Source organism: Mesoplodon mirus (genome assembly GCF_964341445.2).
Source record: "Mesoplodon mirus genome assembly, chromosome: 9".
NCBI lineage: Eukaryota > Metazoa > Chordata > Mammalia > Artiodactyla > Ziphiidae > Mesoplodon > Mesoplodon mirus.
Window position 1 is genome coordinate 113,996,488 of NC_138985.1, and position 15,272 is coordinate 114,011,759.

The 15,272-nt window shown below is 41.5% G+C and overlaps 1 protein-coding gene across 5 annotated transcripts in view; it reads right to left on the reverse strand.

Annotated features, from left to right (window-relative positions):
- The window catches only part of LMBR1 (limb development membrane protein 1), a 165,871-nt gene that overhangs the window by 126,924 nt on the left and 23,675 nt on the right, over positions 1 to 15,272 (reverse strand). For all 5 annotated transcript variants that reach the window (XM_082633090.1, XM_082633088.1, XM_082633087.1 and 2 more), the window contains exons 2-4: positions 13,874 to 13,946; positions 11,006 to 11,045; positions 5,859 to 5,998 (exon numbers count right to left, since the gene is read on the reverse strand). In XM_082633090.1, the coding sequence (XP_082489216.1) occupies positions 5,859 to 5,998; positions 11,006 to 11,045; positions 13,874 to 13,946 (253 nt within the window). The remainder of the gene's footprint in view (positions 1 to 5,858; positions 5,999 to 11,005; positions 11,046 to 13,873; positions 13,947 to 15,272) is intronic.

Sequence of the window (15,272 nt, forward strand, 5' to 3'; positions counted from 1 at the left end):
GTAGTCAAGATACAGAAAGTGAATACAAAGAGATACTTTCTTTTTTCTGTCCATTTTTTATGCTTTTTCTATTTTAATTCTAATAATAAATTATAATTATAATAATAAAAATAACAATACAAATTTTAGCCATCATTTTAATTTGCCATATCTGCCCCTTTTGTATCATCCTATAATAAACTATATTATTATTTATTAATGTAATTTATTAATTCTAGCCCAGAGAAGTGAAGTGGCATTCCAAGGTAATATAGTTAACACATAACATTTCAAACACATGTCCAAGATCCAAACACTGTACTTAAGCCAAACTGAATATATTTACACATACCAAAGCATTATTGACACATAGTTTAGCCTCTAATCCTCATGTGATTCACACATTAACGGCACAATCGTTCCATATTGATAATTTTTAGAATAAGCCATTAAATTTCTTTTCAAATTAAGTCTACTTTTACCAAAGTATTCCTAATGATACAATTAATAACTATTACTCATCCAATCAATGAATCGTTATTGAACATTTTCAGTGTGCAAGAACTGGGACAGGTGCCTCATGGGAGATTAAGAGAATTTAAGACATGTTCCCAGTCCTCAAAGACTTTAGTACAAATTCACAAAACATATCTGGCTCTGAACTGACACTATCTCCAGGGGACCCAAAATATCACCCCAGTCAGAGCAGGGGCTTGTGGAGGTCAGGTAGTCAGGAGAGTTTCAGCTCAGGTCTCACACGTCTCACAGTGGGTCCCTGAACCTGTTCTACGGTTCTTTCCCCAGCTCTGGAATGCACAATCGTAATGGATATGCTCAAAAGTGGGCAGAATCCCCACAATGGTTCCCTGACCTGTGGAGAAAGGGCTATTATAGTAAGAAAGGCCAAACAGAGGCCACTAGAACTGCCTCTAACTAGGAAAATAGTTACCCAAAAGAAATCCCACATTCCTGAAGGTAATGCAGGGATTAGTGCAGCCATCAAGGACTTGAAAGATGAGGGGTAGTGATTCCCACATCCCCAAGAAAGACGGATCCTGGAGAATGACAGTGGATTCTCGTAAGCTTAACCAGGTGGTGACTCTAATTGTAGCTGCCATAGCAGACTTGGTTTAGTTGCTAGGGTAAATGAACACATCTCCTGGTACCTGGTATGCGGCTACTGATGTGACAAATGCTTTTTTTCTCCATCCCTGTCCATAAGGCCGACCAGAAGCATTTTGCTTCCAGCTGGCAAGGCAAGCAATACACCTTCACTGTCCTAACTCAGGGATTTACCACCCCTCTGGACCTACACAATTTAGTTTGCAGGGATCTTGATCACCATTCCTTTCCAGAAGATTGCATGTCGCTCCACTACACTGATGACACTATGCTAATGAGACCGAGTGAGTGAGAAGTAGCCACCGCTCTAATTGGTAAGACATTTTCATATCAGAGGGTGGGAAATAAATCTAACAAAAATTCAGGAGCCTTCTACTTCAGTGAAATTTCTAGGGGTCCAGTGGTGTGGGCCATGTCAAGATATCCCTTCTAAGGACTGCAGCATCTGGCCTCTCCTACAACCAAAACAGGCACAATGCTCAGTGGGCTTCTTTGAATTTGGGAGGCAACATATTCCTCACTTGGTTGTGTTACTCTAGCCCATTTACTGAGTGACCCAAAAAGCTGCTGGTTTAGAGTGGGGCCCAGAACAAGAGAAGGCTTTGCAGCTCTGCAGCTCCAGGCGGCTATGCAAGCTGCTCCACCCTTGGCCTTATGATCCAGCAGATCCAGTGGTGCTGGAAGCATCGGCAACAGACAGTATGGCAGCCCCTAGAGGTGAATCACAGCAAAGGCTCTTCGGATTTCGGAGCAAAGCCCTGCCATCCCCTGCAGATAACTACCTTCCTTCTGAGAAACAGCTATTGGTTTGCTGTTGGGCCTTAGCAGACTTGACCGTGGGCCACCAAGCTACCATGCGACCTGAGCTGCCCATCATGAGATGGTGTTATCTTTACCTGGCCCACCAAGCCATAATGTGGGGGTGCACAGCAACAACCCAAAGTCAGATGGAGGTGGTATATACATGATCATACCCAAGCGGGCCCTGCAGGCACAAGTAAGTCACATGAAGAAATGGCCCAGATGCCCACGGTCCTCACTCCTGCTGCTCTGCTTTCTCTCCCCTGGCCTCGTGGGGATTCCTCCGGATCAGCTGGCAGAGGAAGAGAAGTCTGGGCCTGACTCACAGACGGCTCTGCACAATATGCAGACACCGCCCCCAAGTGGACAGCTGCAGCACTACAGCCCTCCTTGGGACATCTCCAAAGGACAGTGGTGAAGGGGAATCCTCCAGGTGGACAGGACTTTGGGCAGTGTACCTGACTGTTCACTTTGCTTGGAAAAATGGCCAGACATGCAATTATATATTCATATTGGCCAATGGCTTGGCTGGAATGCTGGGGACTTGGAAGGAACATAATTGGAAAACTGGTAACAAGGAAACTTGGAGAAGAGGTATGCAGATAGACCACTGAAAATGGGAAAAAAGAAAAAGGTGAAGATATTTGTATCCCATGTGACTGCTCATTAAAGGGGGACCTCAGCAGAGGATTTTAATATTAAAGTGGATAGAATTACCTTATCCTAGTTCTACAGATTCCAGTCAACCTCTTTCCCAAGCCACCCCTGTAATCACCCAATGAGCTCATGAAAAAAGTGGCCATGGTGGCAGGGATGGAGGTTATGCATAGGCTCAGCGACACAGACTTACACTCTCCAAAGCTGACCTGGCTACTGTCACCACTGAGGCCTTCAAGCTCATACTGGAACTATCCCATGGGCTCTCCTGGGTCTCCCTTATGACAGTTTGGCCCCATTAATTGTTATAATTTTTTAAAAGCAAAGAAGCAAGCATATCTGAGGTTGACAAATCTTCAACCCCAAGACAATCTAAGGAAATAAACACTCCCTTGGATGTCATACACAAGGTTAAAAAAAAAACTATGAATTCAGAAGAGAAAGATAGATAGGAAGCTGTATGAAATTCACTATATGCAGTAAAGGATACAGATCTACCAAAAAATTAGAAGCAGAAACCAAGTCAGGGGTCATAAAACCCTCAAGAACAACGTCCAGAGCTGACGTCTTAGGCTTCCCAAGACCAATTTCTGAGAATACATCTAGAAGCAATGATATAACTTAGAGGGCTCTTCCTCTAGCTCCCCAACTTTCAGCTGATGTGGTCCCCTGGAGGTTAAAGTTATTGTTTATAGTTTATGTACTCGCTCAACAGATGTTTACTGGGCTACCACTATGTGGGAAGCACTGTTCTAAGTCCTGATTTATGAACAAGGTACAAGGCTGAGCTTACACCCCTTAACACTATAGTGAGAAAGACAACCAACACAAACAAATACATTTACTTCCAAGGTTCATGCCTCCAGCATTAAACAGACAGCATGTCATGTTCCGGTATCTCTCACTTCCAGTCCGTAAACAGAATAAAAGAAATGGCTCTGATTTAGAGTATTTGAAGGTCATCAAGTACACCATGCAGTTTCCATTTAGTAGCACTGGAAGCAAAGGCCAGCTCACTCACGATGCTAGTCAGCCTGGCGTGAGGCCGCCTGCACTGCTAGTGAACACACCTGGAGCTCAGCCCCGAGAATGTGCCCACAGAGTCCACAGCCTTACAGAAGGCCAGGGCCAGAGGGAGCCTTCGACAAACGTTTCAGGCAACACACGCAAAGAACATTTGTAAAGCATATATTATCTATGTATCGGTTAATAACACACAGCACCGTCACCTAAAACTAATCCACCGGAAAAAGCCTGATAAATACATGTTTCAACTCACCATTACTTTCCAGGTTGTCTCCTGCCTTTCATAGTGACTTTTCAGCAGATGGCCTGCTTTTTGTGTCAATTTCAGTAACAACCTTAATTTGCTTGAGTTTTTCAATTGCTAAGCAACAAAAATGCAGTAATTTCTCTTTATTCACTTATTAGTCCTAAGTTTACTGAACTCATTTGGTCTTCAGAGCATCAATGACTCTGAAGCCTGACAGAAACCACAAGCCCGGTGTAAAGTATGTGATAGACTAATATGTGAAAATTCTTCTTGTCAAGAAACAGGATAAGCAGTATTAAAGGACAATTGGGAAGGAAATGTTTGCAATTAACCTGATAGATAGCTAATGCTTAAAAACACTGCAAAAATGGGCAAAGGAAATACAGGGAGGCAATTTACTAAAAAATAAGTACAAATGACCTATAAATGTGCTTTGTAAATGTCCACCCTCACTAGTAATTAAAGAAAGGTAAATTTAAAAATGGAAATTTCTCATTTATTGAATTGGTAGGTTTTTTTTAACTAACACCCAAAATTGGTGAAGATACATTTTGGGAACAGAGATGCTCACACACTACATGAAAGTGGAACTGCTAGCAAAAATCAGACAGTTTTTCTGAGGAATAATTGGGAAACATCTTTTCAAAAACCTTTAAAGTATGCTTACTGGGAAAGTAAACTGCAGAAATTTGTCCTAAACACAAACATTTATTTGTAAAGATGTACAATGTAGCTTTTTAAACTAAAAGCCTGGGAACAATTCATGATTATAATGGCTCTAGGCAATATTGTAAATAGCACAGAAAAGTACTCCAGGCATGGAAACCTCCCCACTATATGATGATGGGTGCAAAGACAAGTCGACCGTGAGTACAGTAGGGTTCCATTTCATTATTTATTTGGTTATGTATTCACATGTGCACTCACACAACACTGAAGGGTTTAGGTCACAGGATCCACAGTAGTTCTCTGGGTTGTAGGATTGTGAGTAATATTAATTTTCTTCACTGTAAATTTTGTTTTACAAATTTTCTACAGCAAACATGTATTTCTTTAAACACACACAAATGGGTAAGAAAAAAGGTAGTTATCTGTATAAACTCCAGATGCATTAAACAGTTAAGTGTAAACAAAACCATTTTTAAAAGAACAAGAAAAAAAAGAGCATTTGTCACATCTCAGGAAGGGAAAGGATCTCCTAAACACAAAAAGAGAGAAATCAAAGGAAGAAAAAGACTGGACAACATAAAAATGCAAAAATTCTGTAACCAAAAAAAAACAAAATTAAACTAAAAACTAGAAAAACATATTTACAAAAATCTGATAAATAGCTGATGTATTTCACATATAAAGAGATAACATAATTCAATATGAAAAAAAGTGGGCAAAAGACAATGAAACATATAAAAAAGATATGTGTATTAGATTTTTAAATTTATTTTATAAATTAAAATTAAAATGTCCTACCTCACTAAAAATGTCCAGAAAATGACAGAGCCAAGATTGGAATTCAGGTCTATTTTGCTTCAAGGCAATATACCATGTTGCCAAAATAAGTCATTACTTTTTTAAACCACATTAATTTTAAAGTTTGTCCATGACAAAAGAGTTTTCCCCCTTCTATCATGCATTTTGAAATAACTAAAGAAATAAATAAATGAAATGACTAACAGCAAATAAACAAAACAGAAACTATGGTGGGTTTTTTTTTAGATCCTAAATGGAGGTTGAGTTCTTCTGACATATCCAGATAAACCAAAATTCTCTTGCTAAATATTTAAATGAAACTGTATTTATCAAAATCACAGTCAGTATAAAAACTGCTTCTTATAGAAAAGCCTTTCACAACTAACTACGAATAGGAATAGTAAGTAAAATCTGGTTTTCTGATTTTACTAAAGACTCAAATGGTTTACTGAAAGAAGATGCCAATTATTAAAGAAACTAAGAAAAGGAAAAATTTTAAATACAGTACAGTAGAAAATTAAAACATTAATTGTGATTATATTAAGCAATATATACTAACCATGAATCAGGGAGCCATTTAGCCACTGAATATAGTAGTTTTGAGGAAAAGAAAGCAGGATTTCATTGCTGATTATTGAGAAGGGTAAAAGCAAAACTGCCCCAGCTGAAACTGCTAGAGTGAACGTGCTCAGAAACAACCTGGAAGAGAAGAGCATCATTGTCACCAGTGGTTGGAAAATGCAAAGAATATGGGAGTAATTCAAAAAGAATAGAATCAAAACTCTTAAATTTTTTAAATCCAAAAAGAATTACATATGCATTTCATTGAGTACATGTAGTTGGAAGACAAGTGATACACATATGGTCCTGGAAGTTAAACTAGACCAACTCTAAAACTTACTCTGTGAAAAAACCATTAAGTCTAAAGAGTCGGCCTAAAGCAGACATACGCTAGAGACAGAATACTTCGCACATTTTATGAAGAATAAATTGTAGTCTCATTCCTCTTTTAAATTTAAGTATTTATTTCACAATTGCATTTAATTAACAACTATGGCAATATATGCTAACAGTAACACAAAAACCGGTTCAGGTGAAAAAATGCTTGTGAACACAGTATGAAAAAAGAATTACGTGAAAATGGTTATTTCAGGAAGAAGAAACTTACAAACCTATTGGTCTACCATCTCTTAAAATGGGTAAAGGTTAAATAAACTATATAGTAAACTGTAGGCAACTATTAGAATTATATATTAAACAATATTTAAAACACAATTTTGTCATTTTTTGAAATAAGATATCTCTAATATGTACTAATATGGGAAGATGTCTAAAATAAATTAAAAATAAAAACACGAAGAAAAGCATGGACAATAAATATAAAACATGCTCTCCCCCCGCCCCCCCCACAAAGTGCATATTTACACACAGGAAAATAGAGGTATATTTTAAAACCTAGCATAATATATAACAATTCCTAGGAGAGTAGGACTACAGGGGGCTTTCTCTTTCTCAGTTACACGTCTGAAATGTCTAAAATTTTATACCTAATTTTTTAAAGATTATTTAAAAAGACTAAAATGGCAAAGGAAAAGGGAACCTCACTGACATTAGAGATGAAACCTTAATTTAATATTCATTCCATTAAATTTTATGTAGAAAGAATGTGAAAATACATGTAAGAAGATATAAGAAAAAATAATACTAAACACTCAAAATACACATCTAATAGAGTAACTTTGAAGCCAATGCCATCTTGTGGCAACCAACAGAAGCGTTTTCCTACTTAAAAGCTGAAAATAACCATGAAACCTCCCCTGTTAAGTAAATCACTAGTAAATTTTTTAATGCAGACCATATGATACACACCAAAAATACAATTCAGTTCAGACACAGAAAGAGCCTTACAGACAGGTTTTGCTGAACGGACAACATGTTTCCTGGGAAAAGCAGAGACACACCCTCGCCCCAGGCCCACTGCCATCTCCAGCACTTACCCACCAGTGCCTCAAGCAACCTTCCTTTCTGTCCTCACAAGTCTGTCGCTACCATTCCTTCCTTCTTCCAACATGAAAATTAAGACCACATCCACGATCTCCCCATTCCAGGTCCCGCACAGCTCTCCCAATTTGCCCTTCCAGGCTCCTCTGGCCACGACAGATTCCCACATACAGGCATGCTTACCTAACCTCCTCGTACCCCCAGCGTGAGTGGGTTTTCTGGCCCCGTGTCCTGGGCACAGTCGGCCCTCTCCTTCGGGTCCCCCCTCCTCGTCATCTGCCCCGTGAAGCACTCCTCAGCGGCTCCCTTCTCGCTCCTCTCAGTAAAGTCAGTCCCTCCTCTCTTGGTGCTCATGACACTGACTCGCATGCAGCAGTGAAGGCTAACCATGGCTTCCAGGTCTAAAGCTGGGAGATGTAATCTGACCAAGGAGTAAGCTTATGAGGGCAAACAGATGAAGTTTTGAAATCAAAAGTGACCCAGAAAATCCTAAACATATATGGTCACTGTAAATATAATACTGGATCTTACGTCAAAAACCTTCTAGGGACTTCCCTCATGGTGCAGTGGTTAAGAATCTGCCTGCCAATGTTGGCCCTAGACATACAAAAAAAGGTAATACCATGCTCCCTGTTGCCCTTGAGTAGCTGTGAGGAGAACTATCCATAAAAGGCTGATGGGACAGAGTTAAATGCTGGGAAGGGGTCCTCAAGGTAAGGCCCTGGGTCAAGTCAGAAAATGGCAGCCGTCACTGCTTACACAACTACGAAACAGCACGCCTCAGAATTGAAGGCAACCTCAGAAATGTCGCCTTCTGAAAGGGATCAGATTCTGAGGACAGAGCCAACAGGGCTGCCCAGTGCGGGATGAGAGAGGGCTCAGGGATGACCAAGACCACCTTGTGAGAATGGGAGTGGTGGAGCAGCCATCAGCTGTGACATCAGCTTTGACGGGGACGGCTGCAGCTGAGCGGGCTGCCAAGGGAGATGAGGGAGCCATCTTTGGCTCTGTGGAGTCTGACATGTCCACAAGGCAGGAAAGTCACAGACGCCATGATTCACGCTCCTCTCTACAGGCTACCAGGTGGCCTAGGATGTCTGTCTGCCCCATTACTGGTCGCGGTCTCTGCTCATTGGCCAAGGTGCCGTCTGCCAAGGCTCTCCACTCTGAAGTTCCTCTTCCCTTTGTGGGAAGTTAAGTTTGGAACTAGGAAAATATCCTGTTCCTTGTCAAATAAGTTACTCACCTGTTGGTTTCTATCTGTGTGGACTCAGGATTGCTCTGCTCTGTTCTGTGTTAGATCCATGACGATCCTGACTGTGATGCTCAGATTGTCCCTGAGTAAGTGTGAAAGCCCCTGAAGGCTTCCCTGTCTTTGTGATGTGCCGCCATCACTCTTGAGCACTTCCCTGCACTGTGGCGCTACAAGATGGACGAAAGGAGCCTGGAACTTTCCCTAGCCCAGCCCTGCCATCAGCCTTCCCCCCAAGGAGCACTGATTCCTTTTAGTGGAAACAAAAATCCAGGCGCTAAATATACTCCTTGCTCTTGCGGTGTCATGCTCCCAGGTGAGCATGGACAGGCAGTGGACAGGCAGCTCTAGGGGGCGTAAGTATGCACTAGGTATACATGTGCATAAAAACACGTACACGTACCCATACTTTACATCTAGACTAGGTTCAGTAACTATTCTGAAAAACCTGAGTCCACACAGAACCTCCAACCACACCACAACTGCTTAGTGTTCACTGTCGTTGTCCCACTTCCCTAACTGTAAGTGGTCCCCACTGTCTTTAACAGCCTCCTGCCACACTGACCCCCTCACCCTAGAGGCACCATGTGCCCAGGTGAGCCCCATTTTGGACTGCCCCGCCCTGTGAACACCCTCCCCACCTGAGCACTGACAGCCAGGCCAGGCCATCCACCAGGGACACCCTTCCCACCCTACGTGGGCTCTGAGTCCCCGTGCCAGAGCACTCCCCAATGCAGTGGGTGCCCCTCTTCACCCCCTTGGGACAACATCGTGCCTGGATCCCTCTCTCCTCTCAAATCCTGGGAGTCAACACCAGGTCACCCCCTCATGCTCTGACCCCCGCACCAGGCCTCCCTCCTGCCTGGACAAGCCATCCTTAAAAGCAGTTTCACCAGTTAGGCACTTTGATCCAAATCAAATCAAACAACCAGCTGAGAGAAAATGTAATGCAGGGTTGAAAAGAACAGAGAGAGTGAATTTGGGGGCATGAGTGGATACAAACAGAGGACAGAACGAAGGCCTTTAAGGAGCAAAAGAGAAAGCAAAGGTGGGTTTAAAGGGAGGTGAGAGAGGCCAGGGAAAGACTCCTCAGTCTGACGCGGGGCTGCAGGAAGCCGCGGGGAACCCTCCCTCCCTCAGGTGGCCGGATGGTGCTGGCCATCACCTACCCTTGGGGACTTGTCTGAACTCTTTCAGAACCCTGGGCCACTGTTTCTCCTCCTTTAAGCACAGCATCTCATTCTGCTCCTTCCTCTTCAGTGGGAGGAGGGTGGGCAAGGAAAGGGGGTTGGGGGAGAAGTACAACAACCCTGAGCTCACACCTGCCGCGCACCGAGCACCCCCCGACTTTTTTTTTGCGTATGTTATTTAATCCACACAACATGTTACAAAGCAGGTGGTAGCTCAAGCTCACATATGGAGGAAAGGAATCTCTCTCAATCTCTTCTGAACTCAAGTTAATCTTGAGCTCAGAATGTGAACCCAGCTCTGCCTGACTCCTCGGTTCTCACTCACTCCACCACAGAAGGGAAGAAAGGCAGTGGGAGACAAACAGACCAGTGGGTGGGGCAGCTAGGGGGACAGGCTAGGTCAAAGCTGCCCTCCCAGGTGACCTTCTCCTCCACACTTCCCCTTCCTGAATTTATAAGGGCACACACATCTACCTTCAGGAAGGGGACATCTGTCCGCATCACCATGATGCAAAAACCACCTGCTGGGAGAAACTCAAACCCCTCAGACAGGCCACGCCAGCTGCCATGTAAAGCAGGTGAGGCCGCTCCCCGGCACCACCACAAGGAAACAGCCATATTTTCATAAAACACAATGCAAGTGTAAAATCCAATGGGATATGTTCCTGTCTTTTTACAAATTATTGATCTACAAACGCATTTAAGTAGATTTACCACCAAAAGTGGAATGCAGACTAAACCGAGAGGGGTGCACATGTCACAAGTACTTCACACCTGGAGGACTGGGAAGGAATTCATGTCTGCCCTTTAGTTGGGCTCTATCATCAGCGTACACAAGCAGAAAGAGAGCTATAAGGAACCTAAGAGGACCATCTGGGCCCATCTCCCTGCTCACAGTAGGTAAATGTTCAATTAACCAGAAAAGATGTCTGCTCCCTGTCCCAAGGCCATTCAAACAGCCAAGAGCTTTCTTTCTTTGGCCCAGCAATTTTCCCAATCTTAAGCCCATTTCCTGGTTAAATCCTCTGAAGATTAAATCTGTTGGCTCCTTAAATAAGCAAATTTTAACAGGAGATAATCAATCCTCAATTATCCATGTATTTGCTTATATGTGCTTTCCAAGGATAGGACTAACATTTGATAAAGGTGCTGTAATACTTTAAGTGAATTTTTTCCATATTTCTGCCCAAAAGGCAAAATTAAGTTTTGAAAACTTATGACTTTAGAATGAGAAACAAGACAATTGAACATTAAAATACATACGAAATCCTGTTGACTATCGCATCTTCATCTTCTTGCTCATCTGCAAAAATGTTCAAGGTATTAATATTCTTTTATCTTCCAACAAAATGTTTCATTAATTTAATAAAAGCATGAACAAAAATATAAACTTGAAGAAGCAATTATTGAACAGAAATTATTTTCAAAAAGCACCGTGTTTATTTCAGCACAGATCAAAGTCTAAATCTCATTAAATCAGATAGGATAGAATATGTTAAAAAGAACAGAGTGTTTTGATTGATCAAAAAATCCTGATTAACAAAACTCCCATATGTAAATTAAAATATTCCAAAATATTTAGTGCTCAAGGAAATAAAACTCAGTAGAACCCTAGAACCACTATCAAGTTTATTGTTATACAATGGCAGTGAAATTGCTAATGAATGAAATTTTCTGGTTGATAATAGCCAAAAAATTTTTTTACTATAAAATTAAAATTCAGAATTTTAGAACTCATATAGTTTTCTGTAATTTGAGTCTATTATTAGTAATGGTAATAATGAGGACTTTCTTGGGTCATCCTAAACCACCTTGGATACCACTGCCTTGATACTTCATCATTTCATTCAAGTTACAGACAGAAATATATCAAGTTCTGGGTCATTTTTAAGTAGGAGCAAGATGGTCCTTGCTCCTGTGCTTCCTCACCCTACCCTCTCCCTCTCTCATGGCTGTTGGCCATCTTTTTTGTCCTCCCACATAATCTTACCAGCTAAGGAAACTATGATCCAATTACAAAAATATTACACAACATCCCAGCCCCTCCTTCTCCTCAGTGCCTAACTGGGGTTGTCCTCAAAGGCTCTCCGCGTAGGTCTATGGAATTCTGAACGCCCATCTGTTTCAGTGACAATGGCATATTTGGGCCATTCTCTTAGACCAATCTCCATTCTTAATTACTGACTGCCCAAAATACTTTTACGACCAAAGAGACACAGTCTCTTTGGTCATAAAACTATTTTACATAGTCATAAAACTAATTGTAACATAGTCACAATTAATTTTTATTTTTATTTTATTTTATTATTATTATTATTTTTATTTTTTTATTTTTTTGCAGTATGCAGGCCTCTCACTGTTGTGGCCTCTCCCGTTGCGGAGCACAGGCTCCGGACGCGCAGGCTCAGCGGCCATGGCTCACGGGCCCAGCCACTCCGTGGCATGTGGGATCTTCCTGGACCGGGGCACGAACCCGTGTCTCCTGCATCAGCAGGCAGACTCTCAACCACTGTGCCACCAAGGAAGCCCCACAATTAATTTTTATACTGCTGTACCCACATCCAATCAACCACCATATCTTGAAGGCTGTTTTATTTTATTTTTTTTTTTTTTCTTTTTGCGGTATGCGGGCCTCTCACTGCCGTGGCCTCTCCCGTTGCGGAGCACAGGCTCCGGACGCGCAGGCCCAGCGGCCACGGCTCACGGGCCCAGCCGCTCCGCGGCATATGGGATCCTCCCAGACCGGGGCACGAACCCGTATCCCCTGCATCGGCAGGCGGACTCTCAACCACTGCGCCACCAGGGAGGCCCTTGAAGGCTGTTTTAATAGCTTCATATCCATTTCAATTCTATTGCCAACCCTCTACCAACCAGGTCCAGGGTCCTCATTACCCTCTCCCATGATTACTCTAAAAAGCATCTAATAAATACCCTATTTTCCTGCTCATCATCCCCTGATTTCCCCTAAAACAATGCATTATTCATTCATTCTCTATCTCTCCCTCCTTCTGTGTCCATAATCTATGAAACCTGGTGCCAAAATATCTTTTAAAACAGCTAAGAGGGCTTCCCTGGTGGCGCAGTGGTTGAGAGTCCGCCTGCTGATGCAGGGGACATGGGTTCGTGCTCCGGTCCGGGAAGATCCCACATGCCGCAGAGTGGCTGGGCCCGTGAGCCATGGCCGCTGGGCCTGCGTGTCCGGAGCCTGTGCTCCGCAACGGGAGAGGCCACAACAGTGAGAGGCCCACGTATTGCAAAAAAAAAAAAAAACGAAAAAAAAGAAACAGCTAAGATACTGTCTTGGATCCCAGGTCTTGAAAATTTTGAGAGATTATAGAATCCAAGGAGTATTTCAGTGCAGTCACAGAGCCAAGTGGTGCACTAGAGCAAGCACTATTTCCTGATTTCTTTCAAAATTTTGACAAGTTTAAAATAACATAAGGAAGCTTTAATATATGAAATCCTTAAATATTCACATGGCACCTACTATTAGCCCAGCATCACAGGTGGAAATCTTGTGATTTCTAGGAAATAGCTGAGATTTAACAGAAGTCAGTAAAGTAACTGGTTACTTATAAAACTCTGGCATAAAAATCTGTGAATTAATCAGCACAAAATTCATTTAAAAAAAAAGAAAAGATACAGTGGTCCCTCTGGTGAGATAAGGATACATATGAAATAATAAAAGGATAATATAATATATAATTGAATGCTAAATGGTATTACGGAGACTCTAAATTCTATACCTCTTCAGAAAAAGAAAAGATATTCTGATAGTCAGAGAAAGAACTGGGTGGGGGTGATGAGGGGTATGTTCAAATTCAGAGCCAGTCACAGGGAACCAAATATCCTCATAAACTCTGGAATTTCCCAGAAAGTAAAGAGCCCTGGACTATTCTTAGTTGAACATAAGAATGGTGATAAAAAAGGGCTCGGGTCTAAGAAGATGACCCTGCGAGTAGTCAGATTCCCTGGAGGTTATTTTTAGGGCTCTTAGTACCAGGCAACTGCTTGCTTCAATCACGGGCATACTGAATATACTAACTATGCCGATGGGCACCATATAGCCATGGACCATGCCTAGACCGCTTGGCATTAGAATCAAAGCTTTAATAACAATGTTCTACTAACCTGATTTTCTCTTGTATCTTGTGATGATGAAGTAGGAGACGATGTAGAGAATGGCAAAGAGAAGGAAACAGATCTGAAACAAAACAAATTTAACAGATCATTTAACAAATTTAACAGATCATTCATTTTTTGCATATCTTTTTAAGTAACAGGATATATCTTTGGCATTCATAGGGAAAAAGAATTTAATCTATTACAAAGTAAAAATTTTAGCTAATAAAAAGTGTTATGAAATATTAACTTATACAAACTAGTCAGCCCAGTTTAAAACCATTCCAGAAAAAAAGCCTAATGGACATTTTGCTTTTCATAACTTGACCAAGTTGTTTTCAAAATCATATGGAACTATAAAGAACCAGACCATCACCAACAATTTTGAAAAATAAAGTCAATGAGAGGCTACTAACCTTACTAAATATTAAAACATACTATTAATATAAAGCTTCAAAAACATTTAAAGAGTGTGCTGACACCAAAACTTGACAGATCAATGAAACAGATTCTATCATATAAAAATTCATGTCAGGTGGTTGTACATACACGAGGCCTCACAAATCAAGGTGGGGGTGGGGGGCGATTATTCAATAATTAAACCACATGTCAAAACGAACAGCAGTTGAACAAGATACTTTTTTAATATTAAATTCCTTTTAATTTCTATCAGATCTAGGGGATGGCAAGCAAAAAAGGATGGGTGAAGGAATGGGAGATCTCAGTATAGTCAAAGATCAAGTGTGCTTTAGATAAAGGCCTAATGGAGCTGTGGACCATGGTAGAAATATTTTGAAGACTCTCAAATGAAACCATTCCAGGTGATGATAAAGCCTCGGGATCACCCTTATGCATGGATTTCTGAAGAAGGGTTGGCAGCCATATGACTGAGAATGATCATGGACTAGGCAGTAAATATCCACTGAGCAGAGTAGTGATATGATCTGACATACTGCAAAAGGCTCACTCTAGTTACAGTGTGGAAAATAAATTAGAAAAAGGAAATGATGGAAGCAGGGAGACCAGTTAGGACCCGCTGCAATAATATAGAGGAGAGGTCACTTAGACCTGGGCTGTGGAGGTGTTAAGAAGTTATCAAGTTCTGGGTATGTTTTGAAAGCAGACTTGACAGGACTTGTAGGGATAAACATAAGGTTCTTGGCTTGAGAAACTAGAAAGACAGAGTTGCCATTTCCTGAGTCAGGGAAGATCAAAAGAAGAGTAGTTTGGGGGTAGAAATAAGAATAGAGTTTACATTGCTGAATTTGAAACATATATTATTCACTCAGGTGGAGAGGTTGAATGGGCAGTTGGATGTAAAAATGTGTACAGCTCAGGGGAAGGAACCAGGCTAGGGGGAAAAAAAGAAGAGTCATCAGCAGATAGATGGTATTTAAAGCCATGAGAC